Genomic DNA, 22930 nt, shown 5'->3' with positions numbered 1-22930 from the left:
CATATGTTCATGAGGACTTGGTCCAACCTTTGATCAAAGTTGACCCTTCTAGTGTAGGGGCGTGCATTTTCTTGCATCATTGGCAAGTTGAATGCCAACCTTACATTTTTCGAACTAAAATCTAACTAATTCCTCCGAACCATTATAAGCCAATTCTTTGGATTCGGGTTCACACTTTGATCATGGTTCCTAGTGATCCATGCGTTTGCATAGAACTCTTGAACCATTAAGATCCCGACTTGTTGAATGGGGTTGGTGAGAACTTCCCAACCTCTTCTTCGGATCTCATGTCGGATCTCCGGATACTCATTCTTTTTGAGTTTGAAAGGAACCTCAGAGATCACTTTCTTCTTGGCCATAACTTCATAGAAGTGGTCTTGATGGACCTTTGAGATGAATCTCTCCATCTCCTATGACTCAGAGGTGGAAGCAATTGCCTTCCCTTTCCTCTTTCTTGAGGTTTCTCTAGCCTTAGGTGCCATTAATGGTTATGGAAAAATAAAAAGCAATGCTTTTACCACACCAAACTTAAAATGTTTGCTCGTCCCCGAGCAAAAGAAGAAATAAAGAAGGAGAAGAAGAAGAAAAATGGAGGAGAGGGAGAGAGGTGTGTATTCGGCCAAGGGGAAGAAGAAAGGGTTGTGTTGTGTGAAAATGAAGAAGGAATGAGGGGTTTATATAGGAGTAGGGGAAGGTTTAGGGTTCGGCCATTAGGGTTGGGTTTGGAAGGGAAAAGAGTTTGAATTTTGGAGGTAGGTGGGGTTTTGGGGAAGAGAGGATGGATGTGAGTGGTGAAGAGGTGATGGGGAAGAGTGATTGAGGTGATTGGTGAAGGGTATTTGTGGAAGAGAGTTATGAAAAGGTGTGAAGAGGAGAGAAGAAAAGGTGGGGATCCTGTGGGATCCACAGATCCTGAGGAGATCCTGTGGGGTCCACAGATCCAATGGGGTCAAGGACTTAACATTCCTACTCCAATTAGGCATGTAAAACGCCCTTAGTATGCATGTTTGGCGTTAAACGCCAGCTTGCTGCTTGTTTCTGGCATTTAACGCCACTTCCATGCTCTGTTCTGGCGTTAAACGCCAGTCTGGTGCTTGTTTCTGGCCTTTAACGCCAGCTTGATGCTTCTTTCTGGCGTTAAACGCCAGTTTGATGCTTCTTACTGGCGTTTAAACGCCAGTAAGTTCTTCCTCCAGGGTGAGCTATTTTTAAAGCTGTTTTTCATTTTGTTTTTGATTTTTCAGTAGTTTTTGTGACTCCACATGATCATCAACCTAAAAAAACATAAAATAACAATGGAAAATAAATAGATATAGTTAAATAACATTGGGTTGCCTCCCAACAAGCGCTTCTTTAATGTCAATAGCTTGACAGTGAGCTCTCATGGAGCCTCACAGATGTTCAGAGCATTGTTGGGACCTCCCAACACCAAACTTAAAGTTTGACTGTGGGGGCTTTGGTTGACTCTGCAGTGAGAGAAGCTTTTCATGCTTACTCTCCGTGGTTACAGAAGGAGATCCTTGAGTTTTAAACACAATGTTGTCCTCATTCAGTTGAAGGACCAACTCTCCTCTGTCCACATCAATCACAGCTTTTGCTGTGGCTAGGAAGGGTCTTCCAAGGATGATGGATTCATCCTCATCCTTCCCAGTGTCTAGGATTATGAAATCAGCAGGGATGCAAAGGCCTTCAACCTTTACTAACACGTCCTCTACTAGTCCATAAGCCTATTTCATGGATTTGTCTGCTATCTCTAATGAGAATTTGGTAGCCTGTACCTCAAAGATTCCTAGTTTCTCCATTATAGAGAGTGGCATTAAGTTTATGCCTGACCCCAGGTCACACAGAGCCTTCTCAAAGGTCATGGTGCCTATGTTACAGGGAATTAGGAATTTACCAGGATCCTGTTTCTTTTGAGGTAATTTCTGCCTATCCAATGCATTCAGTTCATTGGTGAGCAAGGGAGGTTCATCTTTCCAAGTCTCATTACCAAATAATTTGGCATTCAGCTTCATGATTGCACCAAGGTATTTAGCAACTTGCTCTTCAGTAATGACTTCATCCTCTTCAGAGGAAGAATACTCATCAGAGCTCATGAAGGGCAGAAGCAAGTTGAATGGAATCTCTATGGTCTCTGTATGAGCCTCAGATTCCTTCAGGTCCTCATTGAGGAGCCCCTTATTGGTCAGTGAATGTCCCAGGAGGTCTTCCTCACTAGGATTCACGTCCTCTTCCTCCTCTCTGGGTTCGGCCAGACCAAGTAAGGTAATGGCCTTGCACTCTCTTTTTGGATTCTCTTCTGTATTGCTTGGGAGAGTACTAGGAGGAGTTTCAGTGACCCTTTTACTCAGCTGGCCCACTTGTGCCTCTAAATTTCTAATGGAGGACCTTGTTTCATTCATGAAACTTAAGGTGGCCTTAGATAGATCAGAGATTATATTTGCTAAGCTAGATGGATTCTGCTCAGAATTCTCTGTCTATTGCTGAGTGGATGATGAAAAAGGCTTGCTATTGCTAAACTTGTTTCTTCCACCATTATTAAAGCCTTGTTGAGGCTTTTATTGATCCTTCCATGAGAAATTTGGATGATTTCTCCATGAGAGATTATAGGTGTTTCCATAGGGTTCACCCATGTAATTCACCTCTGCTATTGCAGGGTTCTCAGGATCATAAGCTTCTTCTTCAGAAGATGCCTCTTTAGTACTGTTGGATGTAGCTTGCAATCCATTCAGACTCTGAGAAATCATATTGACTTGCTGAGTCAATATTTTGTTCTAAGCCAATATGGCATTCAGAGCATCAATTTCAAGAACTCTCTTCCTTTGAGGCGTCCCATTACTCACAGGATTCCTTTCAGAAGTGTACATGAACTGGTTATTTGCAACCATGCCAATGAGTTCCTGAGCTTCTGTAGGCATTTTCTTTAGGTAAATGGATCCACCTGCAGAATGGTCCAATGACATCTTTGATAGTTCAGACAGACCATCATAGAATATATCCAGGATGGTCCATTCTGAAAGCATGTCAGAAGGACACTTTTTGGTCAGTTACTTGTATCTCTCCCAAGCTTCATAGAGGGATTCACCTTCTTTCTGTTTGAAGGTTTGAACATACACTCTAAGCTTGCTAAGCTTTTAAGGAGGAAAGAACTTGGCTAAGAAAGCCGTGACCAGCTTATCCCAAGAGTTCAGGCTATCTTTAGGTTGAGAGTCCAACCATATTCTAGCTCTATCTCTCACAGCAAATGGGAAAAGCATAAGCCTGTAGACCTCGAGATCAACCCCATTAGTCTTAATAGTATCACAGAGTTGCAACAATTCAGTTAAGAACTGAAAAGGATCTTCTGATGGAAGTCCATGAAACTTGCAATTCTGTTGCATCAGAGAAACTAATTGAGGTTTTAGCTCAAAATTTTTTGCTCCAATGGCAGGGTTTGAGATGCTTCTTCCATGTAAATTGGAATTTGGTGCAGTAAAGTCACCAAGCATCTTCCTTGCATTGTTATTATTTTCGGCCATCTCTACTTCTTTTTCAAAAATTTTAGTTAGGTCCTCTCCAGAGAGTTGTGCTTTAGCTTCCCTTAGCTTCCTCTTTAGAGTCCTTTCAGGTTCAGGATCAACTTCAATAAGAATGTCTTTATCCCTGTTCCTGCTCATATGAAAAAGAAGAGAACAGAAAATAATAGGGATCCTCTTTGCCACAGTAGAGATGTTCCTTTATGTGAGTAGAAGAGAAAAATAGAAGAAGGAAAAGATAAGAATTCGAACACAGAAAAGAAGAGTTGGTTCGAATTTTTTTTGAGTAGAAGGAAGTGTTAGTAAATAAACAAATAATTAAAAGGAGATGAGAGAAGGAAGAATTCGAAAATTAAATAAAATAAAATAAAAATATTTTTGTTTTTAATTTAAAATTAAAGTTAAAATGCAAAAATTTTAAAAAAAAAATTAAATTAAATTAAAATTTAAATCAATTAGTTAATTAAAAGAAAATTTTGAAAAAGAGGAAGGTGACTTTCGAAAATTAGAGAGAGAATTAGTTAGGTAGTTTTGAAAAAAAGATATGACTGAAATAGTAAACTTTTAAAATCAAACAAAAAGTCAAGTAGTTAATTGAAAAAGATTTGAAAATCAATTTTTGAAAAGATAAGAAGTTAGAAAAGAAGTTAGAAAAGATTTTGAAATTGATTTTAAAAAAGATGTGATTGAAACTTATTTTGAAAAAGATTTGAAAAAGAAATTTAAAAAGATTTCATTTTGAAAATTAAAGTTGATTACTTGACTAATAAGAAACAAAAAGATATGATTTTAAAATTTAAAGATTGAACCTTTCTTAATAGGCAAGTAACAAACTTAAAAATTTTTGAATCAATCACATTAATTGTTAGCATTAATTTCGAAAATATGAAATGGAAATAAGAAAAAGATTTCGAAAATCAAAATTTAAAATTTTCAAAAATATGAAAGAAAAATGAAAAAAGATTTGATTTTTGAAAAAGATTTGAAAAAGATAGAATTTTTAAATTAAAAATTTGATTTGACTCATAAGAAACAACTAGATTTTAAAACTTTTTGAAAAAGTCAACTCAAATTTTCGAATTTTATGAGAAGAAAAAGGGAAAGAAATTTTTTTGATTTTTGAATTTTTAATGATGCAAGAGAAAAACAATGAAAAGACTCAATACATGAGAATTCAAGATCAAAACACATGATGCATGCAAGAACACTTTGAATGTCAAGATGAACACCAAGAACACTTTGAATGTCAAGATGAACACCAAGAACTTATTTTTGAAAAATTTTTAAGAAAAGAAAAACATGCAAGACACCAAACTTAGAAATTTTCAAACTTTAGACACTAACAAATTGAAAATGCATATGAAAAACAAGAAAAGATACAAAACAAGAAAATATGAAGATCAAACAAGAAGACTTGTCAAGAACAACTCGAAAATCATGAAGAACACCATGTATGGGTTTCGAAAGTTAAAGAGCAATTAAAAAGATGCAATTGACACCAAACTTAAAAATTGACACAAGACTCAAACAAGAAACATCAAATATTTTTGGTTTTATGATTTTATTAATTTTTTTTGGGTTTTTCGAAAATTAATTGGAAAAAGAAAATTAAGGATTTCAAAATTTTTAATGAGAATTCCAGGAATCATGCAATGATAGTCTAAAGCTCCGGTCCAAGAATTAGACATGGCTTACTAGCCAGCCAAGCTTTCAGTGAAAGCTCCGGTCCAAAACACTAGACATAGCCAATGGCCAGCCAAGCTTCAGCAAATACAAATCAGGCGTATAACAGCTGATTAGATGAGAGTCCAAGGGCTCTTGCCATGATAGGTGGAAGCCTGAGTCCAAAAATTTAGACATAGCTTGACAGCCAGCCAGGCTTCAACAGATCATCGTGAAACTCTAGAATTCATTCTTAAAAATTCTGAAGCCATAGAATAATTTATTTTTGAAATTTTTTTTTGAAAATTTTTCAAAAATAAAAAGAATAAAAACAAAAACTTAAAATTAAAATAAAATTACCTAATCTGAGCAACAAGATGAACCGTCAGTTGTCCAAACTCGAACAATCCCCAGCAACGGCGCCAAAAACTTGGTGTTGTTGCCGGACCAAAAACTTGGCACTGTTGTTGCCGGAAACAAATACGAAATTGTTGTTCATTCCCTCCCCGGCAACGGCGCCAAAAACTTGGTGTGGCAAAATCGTGATCGTTCATTCCTTGGTAACGGCGCTAAAAACTTAATACGCACGTTCATAATCTTAATTCTTTGTCACAACTTCGCACAACTAACCAGCAAGTGCACTGGGTCATCCAAGTAATAAACCTTACGTGAGTAAGGGTCGATCCCACGGAGATTGTTGGCTTGAAGCAAGCTATGGTCACCTTGTAAATCTCAATCAGGCGGATTCAAATGGTTATAGAGTTTTAATAATTAAAATATAAATAAAACGTAAAATAAAGATAGAGATACTTATGTAATTCATTGGTGATAATTTCAGATAAGCGTATAGAGATGCTTAGTTCCTTCTGAATCTCCGCTTTCCTACTGCTTTCATCCAATCCTTCATACTCCTTTCTATGGCAAGCTTTATGTAGGGCATCACCGTTGTCAATGGCTACTTCCCGTCCTCTCAGTGAAAATGGTCCAAAATGCGCTGTCACCGTACGGCTAATCATCTGTCGGTTCTCGATCATACTGGAATAGGATTCAGTAATCCTTTTGCGTCTGTCACTACGCCCAGCACTCGCGAGTTTGAAGCTCGTCATAGCCATCCCTTCCCGGATCCTACTCGGAATACCACAGACAAGGTTTAGACTTTCCGGATCTCAAGAATGGCCGCCAATAGTTCTAGCCTATACCACGAAGACTCTTATCGTAAATCAGGAGGCTAAGAGATATGCATTCAAGCTTGTTTACATGTAGAACAGAAGTGTTTGTCAGGCACGCATTCATAAGTGAGAATGATGATGAGCGTCACATAATCATCACATTCATCATGTTCTTGTGTGCGAATGAATATCTTAGAGAAGAAATAGGCTTGAATTGAATAGAAAAATAATAGTACTTTGCATTAATTCATGAGGAACAACAGAGCTCCACACCTTAATCTATGGTGTGTAGAAACTCTACCGTTGAAAATATATAAGTGATGAAGGTCCAGGCATGGCCGAATGGCCAGCCTCTATAAAGGTCTAAGATAGCATAAAACTGATCAAAGATCCGACTCTAAATACAATAGTAAAAAGTTCTATTTATACTAAACTAGTTACTAGGGTCACAGAAATAAGTAAATAATGCAGAAATTCACTTCTGGGCCCACTTGGTGTGTGCTTGGGCTGAGCATTGAAGCTTTCACGTGCAGAGGTCTTCCTTGGAGTTAAACGCCAGTTTTTAACCTGTTTCTGGCGTTTAACTCCTGAATAGGGCAGAGAGCTGGCGTTGAACGCCAGTTTGCATCTTCTAAACTCGGGCAAAGTATGAACTATTATATATTTCTGGAAAGCCCTGGATGTCTACTTTCCAACGCAATTATGAGCGTGCCATTTGGACTCTTGTAGCTCCAGAAAATCCACTTTGAGTACAGGGATGTCAGAATCCAACAGCATCTGCAGTCCTTCTTCAACCTCTGAATCTGATTTTTGCTCAAGTCCCTCAATTTCAGCCAGAAAATACCTGAAATCATAGAAAAACACACAAACTCATATTAAAGTCCAGAAATGTGATTTTTATTTAAAAACTAATAAAAATATATTAAAAACTAATCAAATCATACTAAAAACTATGTAAAAACATTGCCAAAAAGCGTATAAATTATCCGCTCATCAGGTAGGTCGGATATCCAGTTCCTGACACAACAATTGGAAGATTTTTATGAAGCCCCAAGAGTTTGGGTGAAGTTGAGAAGGAGCTACATTGCAGGACCACAACAACTTGGTCTCAAAAGGGGTAAAAGGAATGGTAATATTCAATTGACTAAAGAAATAGTCATAAGCATAGAAAAAGGGACGTTCCCCTTGAGTCAAAGAGGGAAAACTAACCCTCTCCTCAGGGTCAAGTGACACTAACTCATAATTCTTCTCTTGATCCCTATCACTACAAATCCTATGGTGCCTCCTAAGTCGCACACAATACTCAAAATCAGCAAATGTAACACACATCAACACAACAGAGTCCATCCAGTCAGCATACCATCCGGGATCTTAGTAGACATCTCAACAATGTTTTTGCGAGAAGACATAGGTCAACTATTCCTACAGGAAAAAAAATGGTTTACTACCAAACAACTCAGACAAATATGAAAACAATTCAGACAATAACATATGAACGTCAAGAGTCAGACACAGCAGTAAAAGGGAAATCCCAGGATTCATACTAAAGTCCAGGGGCACCCTTTGGAGGCAGTAACAAGGCAGGAACCAGGAAAGAAGGAAATCAATGGTCAATTCCCTAATCATCTCCCAAACAAGAAAACACAATCCTTCTCTAGTAACATCACTCCACACAATGCAGCAAAAAATCCATCATCATCAAAACTACAATCTTTCTTTACCAAATAGTTCAAACAAAGTAGTGAACTCAGAGACGAAGACATGCAAAAATGAAAGATGTAGGAACAGTGCTAATAAAACCCTAAGAAAGCAAAAATTACCAGGCACACATCATAGCAAAAGAAATGCAGGGATCACCACAAAGATGCAAGCTTTTTCAGATAACCATCGAAAAGAACGACACATTCTTTTTCTCGAAGGGGTCAAGATTCTCAGAGACAAAATCAGTACAAAAATCACATACAACAGTGGAGACATACAAGAAGGCGACTAACAAAAACCTTAAATGGAAAAGAAAAAACCAAACCTGTGAAGGATGAAGAAGCAACCACGAGGGAAGAGGAAGAAGCAAGCGACCAAATATGCATTCTCGAGCAAAGGAGATGGAAAGCTTGGGAGCGTGTAAAACAGAAAATATTAGAAAAGGCAATGACTGAAACCCGCACAAGCAAATACCCTGGGACTGAACAGAAACATTTTGAAGCGTAAGAGGAACAGAGAAGGCGAAGCAATGCAGTAGACGACGAAGGGAAAGGAGAAGAAGAAACTGAAAACAAAGTCTTTTGAAAAAATTCAAAAAGAGGGAAAAACGGAACGGCAAAAGGAGTTAATAAGCATTAAACCCGCGCACGTTACCAACGAAACAAAAACTCGCGCTACAGAGGAAAGAAACGCTTCGCATTTTAAAGTAGAAAGGCTAAACCTGGCAGGAGTTCTGCAAGAGATCGGCAAAAGATAAATGCTCGATCTCGACTTCCTCAGAGGATCGAAGTCTAAAGGACATGACCTTAAAAAGAAAAAGTCGAGCTCAAGCAGGGGCACTGTTCATACCCTGGGTTGAGCTATCCGAACCGGGCTGATTAAAGATAAAGCGACCGACCTCTTCAGATGGGTCGCCCCGACCTCTTCTCAAAAGAGGTCGGCCAAACTGCCATGAGAAGCCTAAGCAGACTCAAATGAAGGGACACAGCCCAATCTAAAGGCAACTAAAAGCCTAAAAAGATAAGGGCGGTTCCCCTAAGAGATAAGATGACCTCACTTAAAGATAAGATAAGATAACTAACTTATCTTATCTAGAAAGGTCAGCCCACACTACTATAAATACACTGGAGCACCCAGGTATAACTCATACTCTGATTCTATAAAAAACCTGCTTAAAGCCCATGCTCACTTAAGCATCAGAGGCTCTTGCAGGTACCACCACCCTCCGGTGACAAAGGATCAGCAACACCACCAGCTCCAACAAGTCGGACACGACAGCTCCGGCAGCAACAGCAGATCTCTTCCGAGATCGACCTCCAGTTTCAGGTAACCCTCGGAACAATTAGGTTTCAATTTGTGAATTAGATTTGGTGCATTTTTAACTTTGGCCCCATTTTGTTATTGCCAACTCCAATCCACACTTTGGCCGGCTAGCATTTCGGCATCTTTTTTTTAGTTCCCTTTAATTGAATTTGTGATTGTTGACATCAAGGAACTATTTGACGGATTTCTGTGTCAAATAGAACCTTGATTGACGAAGTCATTTTGAACCTCTTTGGTGTTTTTAAATTTTTAAGTTAGGTAAAAAATGTTTCTTCTTCATTGGTCCTTTTCAATTCAAATTTTTCCTTGACCATTGAAGTGACTTTCATAAATTTCCTATTTGACCTAATCTTGTTCATCTTTATTTGAGGTTCTTTTGAAGTTGTAAATATTGGTGCGGTTTCACTTTTGTAACCGCTTGATAAAGTTTCAGTTTTCAATCAACTTTGGGTTACATTAAGTGCATGCTCAATCTTTTTCACACAAATTTTTACAATTTTGTGATCAAACACATTGATGATGACTTTCATTTCTTTGTGTGCTTATGTTGCATTACATATTTCATCATCAATGACTTGCATTACAATTCATGAATGTGAGTATGCTTGTTTCCTAAACTTTTGAACTTCTCTTGGTTAACTTCAATAATTGTCATGCCACTAATTTTTGACCTGCTTTTCTAACTTTTGATTTAATTAAATTTTTAACTTTTCTTCTTAGTTTTTCCCTTTTCCAGTTTAACACTTTTGAATTCTTTTATGGCATGATAATTTTTGTTTCTTAACAAACAAGTATTCTAGGCATTATTGTATAAATTCTTGGATTGTGATTCCTGATTGATTTTTGAATTCCATTTTTCTTTCATTACAAGAATTTACATCTTTATACTCACTTCATGATTTTGTTTCGATGCCCTTCTGTTTTCTGATTTCTGTCTATTTGATTATATGAGGTTTGCTTTTCTTTCCTCAGCTTTGTTTAATATTCTGTATCCTGTAAATTCTGTTTTTCAGGATGTCTGACAAAGGGAAAGGCAAAGCCAAAGGCACCTCCAGTAAGAGGAAAAGGTCGCAGCCATCCACTAAGCTAGCGACCTTAGGCTTATCTGAGCGGAAGCTTAATGAGAAGGAGAAGGCTGACCAAGCTACGCCTTCTACCAACTCAGTTAAGTTTGCCAACCTATACTGTGAGCTCAGATTTTTGCACTTTCATAAGCGGAACCTCATTGTGGAGAAGAAACAAGTTGTACCTTCTGATCTGGAGCAGTATACTGAGCATCAGATTGAGGAGTGGGATTGGGTCTTTTTGGACAGAGAGCTAGTGAGAGTGAATGAGTCTTGGGTCCGGGAGTTCTATTGCAATTTATACCGAGCGACCCTTGATGCAGTTCACCTCAGAGACAGGCAGATTCTAATTACAGAAGAGGCTATTGAGGACATCCTCCACTTTCAGCCAAAGATCAGTGATAAGGATACCTTCCACAAGGCTGAGGAGGATATTCACTGTATGAGTTTTGATTGGGATGCAGTGCATCGTACGGTTGCCCATTCTGATGCCCCTTGGGATAAAGGATCCTCGAAAGTGACTCCGAAGGGCATCAAGTTCAATTATCTGACGAAAGAGGCCAAGGTGTGGCAGCAGATCCTATGCACCTATGTCATGCCTAGTACTCATTCTACTGAGGTCCCAGCCGATATGGTAGTTCTAATCTGGTATGTCTTAGAGGGGAAGGAGCTGTACCTTCCACAACTCATCAGGAGATACATGTACTGGACCAATATTAGAGGTAACCTGCCATTCCCTTGTTTGGTCACACAGCTAGCTCACCGGGCTGAGGTACCCTGGGAGCAGGGCGATGAGGCACCAGCAGTTCACGGTAAGGAGAAAGTTATCCCTTGGAGTGAATGGTTTGGTGACCGCCCAGTAGCCTGGTGCCGAGACTGAGTAGCCATAGCAGTAGCTATTGAGCCGGCTACTTCTTCAGCTGCAGCAGGACCATCTGCACCATCTTGATCACCACCATCATCTGCATCACAGCCGGTCTACCATCTTGTGCAGCGCCTCTTTGAGCGCATGGATCGGATGGAGCGGCGCTTGTTGCGACGTTATGAGCAGTCTGAGCGTCGCAACAAGCGATGTTATGCACACTTGAAGTTGATTGTGATTTCTGGCCACGCGGATATTCCCTCTGAGCCCGACACTCCATCTGACCAGTCTGAGGAGGAGAAGGATGCCCAGTAGGAGGAGACTCAAAATGAGATCCCTACAGAGCCACAGGCACCTGCACAGCCAGAGCCGACAGAGCCAGAGCCACATCCACCCACAGGCAATGGTAGAGATGCAGGCATTGACCCCTCTCACCCGACTTGACCTGAGGAGCATCGAGAACGATGCTGTCATTTAAGTGTGGGGAGGTCGCCATCATCGGCAGAGTTATATTTTGGTGAACCATTTCAGATACTTCTGCTTTTATTTTGTTTTACTTTTCAGTATCTGCATTTTTACTTTATTACACTTTTGGATTCTTGTATATATTAGTTGTTTTGGATACTTTTTAGTTTGCTGCATTTTGCACTTTTGCTTGTATATACCTTAGATTTCTAGTTTGATTTGCACTTTTTAGTTTGATAGTGTATATATATATATATATATATATATATATATATATATATATATATATATATATATATATATATATATATATATATATATATATATATATATATATATATATATATATATAGTATTTTAGTTTATTAATGTGATTGAAAAATGCGCATAATTGAGCTTAATTTATTCCGTTGCATATGAAAAATTGATTTGGTTGAAAATAGGATTAAACTAGGAATTTTTAACTTTTCACAATCACATCATATAATTTATTATATATATAATAAATGTTGGTCAATTTGATGAGATTTTCAAGAAATTCCTTTTATAAAGGGTATTAAAATTCAAATTGATTGAGTTGAAACTCTTTGAAACTTGCATGATGTATATATATAGTTTGGAATATGGTTTTTAAGCTAAGAACACACAACTTGTGGGTTTTTTAGCCTAATTGTATGGTTACATTATTTAACCATGATTTTTATTCTTGTGTGTTTTCTTCTCTATGATTGCAATCTTTGGTTTGTTCCATTCTATATGTCCATTATTTATTGTATATTCATGCATTTATGTGATTAAGGCCATTATTTTATTATAGCTCACTTGACCCAAATAGCCTACCATTTTATTTTCCTTTGTTTGCCACTTTGAGCCTTTTTAACCCCATTTTGTTCTTTATATTACCACATCACTATCCTTAAGTGAAAAAATATTTAATTATCCTATTTAAATATTTGGTTAGCTTAAGATAGTGAGTGTGTGTCACCTAAGTGTGAGGAAATATGAGAACTTTGGTTGATGAGAATGTGTTTTATTTTTATTGAGAAATATTGAGAATTTGGGTGTATACTCATGTGAAAATATAGAAACCATATGCATTGATGTCCTTTGTATATATTATGTTTTCATACAAAAAAAGAGAAAAGAAGAAATAAATGAATAGGGGATAAAATTACCCCAATATTAAGTTCAATAAAAAGATCAATTCATATGTGATGGAATTGGAATTGATACTTGAGTGTATGTATATGTGTAAAAGTGAGATCGTGGGTGGCCAGGCTTGATTTTAGAATTGTATAGAGAGTGTGTATGTGTTAGGTGAGAACTTAGATTAGTCAAAGATTCAAATGATAGCTCACTTGGCCATACATATATCCTCACCCTTACCTTAGCCCCATTAAAACCTTGAAAAGCCCTCATGATATTTGCATATGTACACTAAATATTTGTTGATTTGGTTAGATGAAGAAAAAACTTTAGAAAGTATGATTAGAGAAGAATTGAGTGGATTAACCCTAAACACTTGAGCGATTAGAGTGCATATACACATCCGGTGAGGGTTTAATTGCTCATTTCCATATGTCCATCTTGGATCATTACTTATCTTGCAAGTTTGTGAACTCTTTTGAATAACTCAATTCAATTGTGAATATGTTTTGATATGATTGATTTAGCCCTTGATTGTGCGTATATGATCTCTTGGAAATTTGACTCACTTTGACCACACATATGCTTATATATATAGATAGATAGTAATTATAATAGCTAGACACATGTAGGTAGCTTGCATTTAGATAGTTTGCATTTGAATAAATTGATTACCCCTTTTTGTCTTTCTTGAATTTAGCATGAGGACATGCTAATGTTTAAGTGTGGGGAGGTTGATAAACCACAATTTTATGGTTTATTTATTGTATTTGGTGGATTTTATTAACTTTTTCTCCCATTTATTCAACATAATAGCATGCTTTCATGAATTTCTCCTAATTGTGCTTAATGGTTAAAAACATGCTTTTTAGGCCTTTAATTAGTTAAATTTAATTTACTTTGATTCCACTCGATGCCTTGATATGTTTGTTAGTGATTTCAGGGTCAAGAGGCGAGGAATGGATCAAAGGAGTGAAGAGAAAAGCATGGAAGACGGAGAATTCATGGAAAATGAGGATTTGGAACATTCAAGGCGACGTGTACGCGTGCTCGACACGTGCACGCTAAGAAGAAATTTGTCAAGGCGACGCGTACGCGTGATGAAGAAAGTTGCCAGCGACGCGTACGCGTGACTCACGCGTACGCGTGATAAGCGTCACGTGATCTCATTAAAGTTAACACGCTGGGGGCAATTTCTGGACTGGCTGAAGCCCAAATTCACTCATTTCTGAAGCTATTCGATGCAAAATTGATGAAGGAACAAGGGGAGAGCAATCAGAGACTAGCTTAGTATCATGTTTTAGGTTATATTCTAGAGAAAGAAGCTCTCTCTTCTCTCTAGAAATTAGGGTAGATTATCTTAATTTCGCTTTAGTTCTCTCTTTAATTCCTATTTCAGTGTAGTTTCATTTATGTTTTCATGCTTTATTGTCTTGGGTCTCTTTGTTTGTATTGTTAATTTTCCCTTTATGCCATTTTTATGTTTATGAACTCTTGTTATGTTTGATTTCTATTAATACAATTTATATTTTCCATGTTTATTGTTTCTCTCTTTAATTTTTAATTATTGATTCTTGCATTTGGTAGTTTAGATTTAATATTTCTTGTTAATTTTCTATGTTTTTATTTTGTACCTTTCAAGTGTTTGATGAAATACTTGGTTGGATTTTAAAATAGATTTTTCTGTTCTTAGCTTGGATTGATCATTTGGAGACTCTTGAGTTGTCAAAGTTTCTTGTTGATTGGTGACTGAAAGTTGCTAGTTGGCTTGAGTTTCACTAAATCTAGTCTTTGATTTGAACTTGTGAACTTAAGTTGATTTTGCTCACTTGACTTTCCTTTAATTGTTAGAGGTTAACTAAGCGAGAGCAAAAGGCAATTACCATCACAATTGACGATGATAATGAGGATAGGAATTCCGATTCTCAACCGTTGCTAAGACTTTCCTTAGTTTTTAGTTTATTTTCTTGTTATTTACATTACTTGTCTCTTATTACAAAAACCCCAAAAGATACCTTTCCCATAACAAAGAGTAAGTACACTTCCCTACAATTTCTTTGAGAGACGACCCGAGGTTTAAATACTTTAGTTATTTTTATTGGGTTTGCTTAAGTGACAAACAATTTAAACATTGACGGAGGTTTAATTGTCGATTTAAAACTATACTTGCAACGTGATATTTTTGTAAAAAAATTTTACCGACATTTTTCTTCCGTCAAGTGCTTTTGTACAGATTTAATTTTATCAGAGGACATTACTTGTTCTGTGGATCTAGGGTTTAATTGCGCTTGAGGATGACTAGAAAACCTAGATAATAGATTGTTTATGTTATCTTTAGTCATGTTCTAAACATTCTAGATGTTAGAGATAATGGAGAGATGTTTCAAATAACTTGGTAGGATTTAACTATTTATTTTTGTTTTTATTTCAGTTTTTTTTAATCTTGTTATTTGTTATATTCTAAAACTATTTGGTTTTTTTAAAAAATTAAAATCTTTTTGTTGCTGTATATTATTTAGAAAGAAAAAAATATAATTTTTAGATTAAAAAATTCAATTTAAAAAGAAGGTAAAATTTTGTCTTTGTGTATAAAAATCGATTTTTCTATGTAAAAAACTAATTTTTGTGTAAAAACCAATATTTCAGTGTAAAAATCGATCTTTTAGTGTAAAAACTAATTTTTTGGTATAAAATCATATTTCTATTTTAAAATTAATTTTTTTATGTAAAAATTGGTTTTTTTTTTAAATTAATTTTTACTTTTATAACTAGTTAAAACTGAATTTTAAAATTTTTAACTAGTTAATAATCAATATTGTTATGTAAAATCAATTGAAAAAGTTAAGGGGCCAACATGTAACACCCTACCACACAGAGTTTTACGCTTAAGCCGTAAAGCAGAGGTGGTGTGGTATTACGACCTCTAAAACAAAATATATACATAATAATATTGAAAAGAATACAGTATATGAGGAGCCTTGAAAAATGGGTAAAACAAATTCGCAAGACGAAAAGTGCAACACTCAGAAAATTGGGTTACTTTCGTGCGAAGAAATCTAAAATTCTTAAGTATAAATAAACAGAAAGTGGGAATAGAGGTCCAAAAGTACAAAATAACGAGCTCCTGACTCTGCCTGCGAAGCTAAGGCTGGCTGAAGGATATTTACATATATATATACATACCCCGAAAAAAATCCAAAATACAAAGATAAACCCTAATTCTCCATAAATTTCTAAGAGGTACAAAATAAAGTATCTGGTCGGAGAGTTAAGTACATATATAAACATAAATTATAAAACCCAGAAATCGCTCCGCTATAGAAGTCCAAACGCTTACCGAGGAGCCTCTCGACCTGCATCTAAAAAACAATAATACAATATGGGGTGAGAACCAGAGGTTCTTAGCATGGTAAAGGTGCCACACACATAAGATATAAGGTCCTGGGAATACCAGAGGCAATCCTAGAATGCCGTCACTCAGATATAAATCTTAAGGAACTAAAAACAGAAGCCATAAGTGGGTGGTCATCTAAAGGTTCTCAAACCTAACTAAACCTAACCTGTACACTAAACTTCTCTACCTTTTCTCCGTTCCTCCATCTCCTAAGAGTTGCACAGACAAACAAGCAAAACAAGACAAACACAAGTAGTTCACAAGTAATACAGATAACAATTATAACAGATAGTAGTTTATAATCACATAGGCAATCCCATATAGTTCACAAGCAGACAACTAAGACAATATGCATATGATGTATGTCTGTCCTATGGCTGATGAGGCTCATCTGTCGATTATCAAGCCAACCCGACAAGTCTGGTTTGCTAAACACTTGGACTGTCCCCCGTTGCGCATCCCCATATGTCTATACATAGCTTTTTCTATTTTCATACATAATTCATACATTCATATATAACTTTACTCAATGGGGGGTTACCATTTCCGGAAATTTATGTATCCGGTCACCCTTATGACGTAGGGTCAACAGAGTATCGAGTTTCAACCTGGAACACGTGGTGGCAAGCCACGGTACTTTACCCAGGGAAACTCGTATCTCAGATCATTTGAGTGCATAAGCCAAATAATATTCATAATCATTTATAAACATTGCATATTCATACCATCAAAATCATAACACCAATTGCACTCCAAGTACACATATTTCCATACTTAATTCATCACTTTTTTAGCTTTACTTCATTCCCAAGTTATCTCCATTTCCTAACTTCATCTAATTACTAGGCTTACTGCTATGATTCATGACTGAAAGAACGAAAATAGAGGTTTAGAAGTTTGAAATTAGGTTTAAAACTCAAAAACCCAGATTTGCTGAAACAGGGGTCACGCGTGTGCGTGGGCCAGCGTACGCGTGAGCCACGCGTACGTATGGGCATGAAAAATCCTTACTCGAGTACGGAAGCTCTCTACTCGCGTACGTGTGAATCCCAACCTGAAATGGTTGGTTGCGTCGCGAGCAGCTGGACGTGTACGCAAATCCCAGGTCACGCGTACGTTTTTCCAAAATTTTTGCTAAGTCTGAAAAAGCTGCAGAATTTTCAATTTCAATCCCAAACTTCCGACGCGCATAACTTTTCCGTTTTAAAATATTTTTCTTTCATTCTTCAATCGAAGTAAACTTCACGGACCCAATTTTCATATAAAACATATTTGAAACCGTTTGGAATTCTGGAAGCCAAGTTATGACTCGCCGAATTTCGGCCAAAAACTAATGTTTCACAAAACTTCAAAACCTCCATTTTCCATACAAACCAAACTCAATTTCCACTTTCTTTACACATATTCAACACTATAATATACCAAGTTAATTGCCAAAACCTCTATTTTCTTTAAAACTCAATTTACCATACCTACAACCATCAACATAACATTTCTTTATCAATATCGCATTAATTTTCACATCCTACCATCTCTCAATTCAACATATATATATATCATCATCATCAAATCATCATTTATCCAACAAAGGTTACTAAGATTAAACATATTCATACGTTCCAACCTATCCTATGGTCATCTAGCCTAAGTTTTCACAAAATATTATATATTAAATACGTGAAACCTAAACCATACTTTGGCCAACTTCCACGTATTTACCAAGGCAAATCACCAAAGTCACACAAGTCCAAAATCACCAAAGTATTGATGCTAATCCTCCACCAAGCCTTCCAATGCCCAAAATCAAATTCTAATATATGTATATACTCCTAAATTCACACACACACACACACACACACACACACATACCCAATCAACAATTTCAAGGAATTGACTAGAGCTAGTGATCCTTACCGTACCCATGGACCAAATGAACCAAATCCAACAAGTTCCGCAAGCTAAACCAAAATTAGAGTACCAAATTCAACAAAATCTCAACATGGATATTCAAGATTTTCAAAATTTGAGGAGTAGAAAAACTGGGATAATAGCGTGGCTTACCTATAAAATTGTTCCGATAGATTCGTAGAGCTCGATGTGGTGGTCGCGTGGCCGCAAACGGTGCGGCCATCGGAGCTCGGAGTGAGAAGTTATGGTAGATTAAAGTGAAGATTAGGGTGTGAAATCCTTTCTTTTCTCCCCTTTGGCTGTTTCAGCGTTGTGCTGAATGGGGAAGAAGAAGAGGGTTTTCTTCTTTTGGTGTATGGGCTGACTTGTTGGATTTGGGCCCAGTTCAATTGGTTCGGTCCGTTCGACCTAATTTTGAGCCAAATTTTTTGAAATTAGTGTCAAAATTTTCATTTTAATGAGTTCTATCCTATTTTAATATAAAACTCACATTTCTAATTTATTTTATTAAAATTTAATTTATTAGTTAATTATTTGATAATTTAACGGGGCTTACACAACACTTTTATTAAAATCTAGCTACCACTTAGCCAGTAAAAGAAAAATGAGTACAGTGGCGGAGCTTAACTAGGACAATGGGGGCATGGCCCCCCAAATCTTTTATAAAAAAATTAGTAGTAATTCTTCAAAAAATAAAGAGTAGTTCAGTTGGCTCAAATGTTTTATTATAATTTAGGATAATCAGGTTCAATTCTTATCTCATGCTTTTATTGCATAATAATTTTTAGAGTGAGTCTTTATTGACTTCACAACAGATCTAACAAAAAAAAGTTATCTAACAAAAATCATCATGCTTGCTGCGTTGTTTCTCATTATAAAAACACGTTTTGCTTCTCATTCTAAAATTAGGTATTTTTTATTTATTTAATTTAATATTAGTTTATATATTACTGTTTATTTAATTTAATTTTTTATATGATAAAAAATTATTAGAATATTCAATAAATATTGATATTATTGTATTTGTATAAATTGATAAAAAAATTAATAAATATTATAAATTTTAATATTTATCCTTCTAATTTTTTTTTACATATTTTACAGGATATATATTCAAATTTTTATACAAAATAATGATGAAAAATCAAAGAATTAATGCATTTTCTAAGAGGAAGACTAATATTCAAGAAGGAGAACATATAATTTCTACAATATCAACATCTATAAATAGTTCTTCTACTTTAATGAATCACGAAAAAAGTGAGATACAACCTTCAAAAATTCAAAGAGTTGTATCAGATGAGTTTGACCTTAAATTTTTATATTAAATTTTTGGCCCCAAAAATTTTGTTTCAAGCTCTGCCACTAATTGCGTAATTTTTCACTATTATTAGATAAAATCTCACACAATTAAAAATACTATTGATAACTAATTAATAGCTACAAATCACAAAATCTACTCACCTCCTAACATTTTTCAAATCAATTTAGTTAATTAATTTAAATTAAATTTTTTATTATACTAAAAATAACTTTAATTTTTGGATTAACCATAATCATGTACAAGTCTAAGGACCATCGCTGACACAAAAAAATTTACAACCACGCTATAATTTGGTGCTACTTTTATATATATGTTTTCGTAAAGATTATATTTTAAACTATTAGATAATTTAATCAATTATATTTAATCAATTATGTTAAATTATTTAATATTTCATAATATTATTTTTACATAAAAATATTTTTATAAAAATATCTATTTTATAATTTGGCTTATGTATAAAATAATTATTTATATAAAAATATCTTTATACAAAAATAATAATTGAGATATTAATACATATTATATTAAATAATTTATTAAAATATATTAAATTATCTAACAATTTTTAAATATCATTTATACGTAAAATCATTTTAATACAAATAGTCACCTATAAATAATATTACATTAATTTTATATTTGTGGTATACTTCATTCATACTAATTGATTACTTCAACATAATAGAACAAAGACAATAATGCTGGATGTTTCCAGAGACGTATATATATTGTGTATTCTTCAAATACTAATGGTGAGTTTTAGCATGCGCCTGCCCGGTGCTCACGATGCCCATAGTTTTTTGTTGTGTTGGAGTTTTGAGTATTTGTCACGTGTATACCTATTTGACGTTGATAGTTAAGGACGTGTTGCTTTTGACCTGCACAGAGTTAGAATCGGTTTATAATATTTACAAATGTATCCATTATGTTTTAGGTGAAAACATAAAATATATGTTGATGGGAGGTCAGTATTAAATATTTGTTTTCATGTGATTTGGGCCGTGAATAGACAATCAAGTAATTGGACTGTATTTATTTTTAAATTTGTAAAGGTGTGATATTGGATTTTGTCTATATAAAACGGTGGTAGTATATTTTTTTATGGCTGTATATATATTGATTTTGGACTTGTCCCAAAAAACAGTTGACTTTGAAAAAAAAACACTAACTTAATTTAAATCAATCAAAACTTAAGAAATAAGTATGCCTATAAATGGTTAGTTTCGAAAAAAAGAATTGTTACAAGTTATGAAGTTAATTTATACAATTTAACGTAATAGTTAGTAATTGATAAATGTTTATGAAATGGAAATTATTGTTTATAGTATTGAATGAATTATTGGTTAGGTGGGTGTGGAATAGAAAAGAAAGAATTGACACATTGACAATTATTTTTATATTTTATTTTTTGTTGTTAAATTTTTGGGCCTTTTGGGCCAGTATTAAAAAAATACAAATATATATTAAGAGTACTATTTTCTTAAAAAAAATATTGCTACAAACGAACATTATATTAAGAGTATTATTAAATAATAATATTGTCATTTCTTAATTAATTAATAACAGTTGACAAAAAAAATAATCCATAATCTCACTTTTAAATTATAAAATCTTGCTACAAAGGAACATTATATTAAGAGTACTATTTTTTAAATTGAAAGTAGTAATATTCACTCTCTTAACTCTCTTATTTCTGTACTCTTCTTTAAAAATTTTCAATAACAAAAGATTTTTTTAAGAAATAAAAAATATATGATAAAAAAATTTAGAAATCTCATTTCAGCTAATTTATGTTATACTTTTTTTAATATTATGATATTTTAATTATTTGAATTAAAATTATTTAATTAAAAAATATTCAATTTAAAAAAAATTCAGTAAAATTAATCCGAAAAATTGACTTAAAAATATACCGCACTTCATCATTTTGTTTGTCTAAAATCTAGTTTATTATATATAGGTATATATATATACATTAATTTTGGATCAATTAATTTATTTAACTCAAATAAATAAGATACCTATTACCTTATTAAGAATTATCCTCACAAAAAGATGTTTGGATAATCGATATGTTAGTTGTTCCCATATAGAATATACAATTATACCACTGATGTTAATATAAGAGACAATATACAACTGAGAAGTCGTTGATTTCTTGTCTTAAAATAGAGGGTTTGTTCGACACACTAGAGAGTTTGGTGGCCTGGCTCCATTGAGATAGTGATTTTGAAGGATGGAGGATAGCATGCAAAGGTACTTATTTTTTGCAGTGACAAAGGAGACATGGACAGGTGTGTATACCAGTTGGGAAGACGCGAGAGAGCAAGTTTGTAACTACCCGTTTCTTGAATTTCACGGGTTTAATAGCTACCAACAAGCTGTATTGGCATTCAACGCAAGATTGCGATGTATTGCCACTGAGACAGCTACAAGGCTGGAGATGATTGGTTCTAGCGGTGAAGGAAGTGGTGTTCGGAAAGGAAGTATGCCATCTCGGAGCAGCTGGCCTCGACCTGTGGTATCCTGTAAGTTTGAGTTTCAATGAATATGCTTAATCGAAGTTATTCTTATAATGTTTTGTTCATTTGAGTTATTGTATATGGTATATATTTGGGTTATTTAAACCGTAGAAAAATAATTAGTGGAAGTGATTGCTGATGCAGGGCTTCCAGTGATCCCTGAAGAAGAGCTTAATGGTGAATTCACCATAGTGAATAGTATGGAAGACTGGCTGGTGAAGGTGTGCCACGAATCTGATATTCCTGGGCCGTGTTTCTTCAAGCAGGAAAGGTATGTCGGAGACAAAGGTCCATTCTTTGAATTTACCATGGTGGTTCCAGGCCAGCCGTACGAGGTTGAACTCAATGCTAAGGGTCGGTTTTCTATGGTAGAAAGGGCGGCTCGCGAAGATGCGGCGCAAGAGATGCTTGGCCAAGTCTTGGAAATTATCGGTAAGGAAATTAAAGATTATTACTATTCAAGAGTGAAGCTTCTTCGAGACAGTAATACAGCACTCCGTGCTAAGGTGGACCAGTTGGAGGATGCTTATGAGAAGCTTTTGGCCAGTTATGAGGCTGTTGTGAACGCTCGTATCGAAGGCCAGTCCCCTTGAATCAAGTTTGGATTTATCTGAATTTAGTTATAGTGAGTATGAAGTTATTATATGTTTGATGTATGTGTTAAAGAAGAATTTGGTTTTGTGAACTGTTGCTTTAGTTATTTCTCTGGATTATGGGTCATTAAGTAGGTTGGTAAATTAAATTCATTTAACATGTCAATGTGAGTGCGAGGATGTGAAGCTGCTTTCTCGATGTTGTTGTTGCTAATACTATAGAAATGTGTTTGTTGATGCTGGTAACGATGAAATTTAGTTAATCTTTTTTCTCATCCT

General features: G+C 35.1%; 2 protein-coding genes and 1 non-coding gene across 3 annotated transcripts; all 3 read left to right on the top strand.

Annotated features, from left to right (window-relative positions):
* Window positions 1-3017: 3017 nt before the first annotated feature.
* Window positions 3018-3125, top strand: LOC148553880 (small nucleolar RNA R71). The gene has a single exon (XR_015893075.1). It is a non-coding gene; the product is annotated as a small nucleolar RNA R71 (small nucleolar RNA).
* A 7259-nt stretch (window positions 3126-10384) lies between these two features.
* LOC148553879 (uncharacterized) lies at window positions 10385-11314 on the top strand. Its single transcript, XM_088494906.1, has one exon. It carries the CDS (start codon window positions 10385-10387, stop codon window positions 11312-11314), a length of 930 nt encoding a protein of 309 aa, XP_088351032.1.
* Window positions 11315-21735: 10421 nt separating this feature from the next.
* On the top strand, window positions 21736-22930 carry LOC148553878 (uncharacterized). The gene is made up of 2 exons (XM_088492496.1): window positions 21736-22064; window positions 22203-22930. The coding sequence occupies exons 1-2, from the start codon at window positions 21773-21775 to the stop codon at window positions 22649-22651; spliced, it is 741 nt and encodes a 246-aa protein (XP_088348622.1). The 5' UTR covers window positions 21736-21772; the 3' UTR covers window positions 22652-22930.

The sequence above is a fragment of the Arachis ipaensis genome, chromosome B7 (genome assembly GCF_059453495.1).
Source record: "Arachis ipaensis isolate K30076 ecotype BB chromosome B7, ASM5945349v1, whole genome shotgun sequence".
Taxonomy (NCBI): Eukaryota; Viridiplantae; Streptophyta; class Magnoliopsida; order Fabales; family Fabaceae; genus Arachis; species Arachis ipaensis.
Note: the sequence above shows the minus strand (reverse complement) of the source record. Positions and strands in the feature narration are given on the sequence as shown.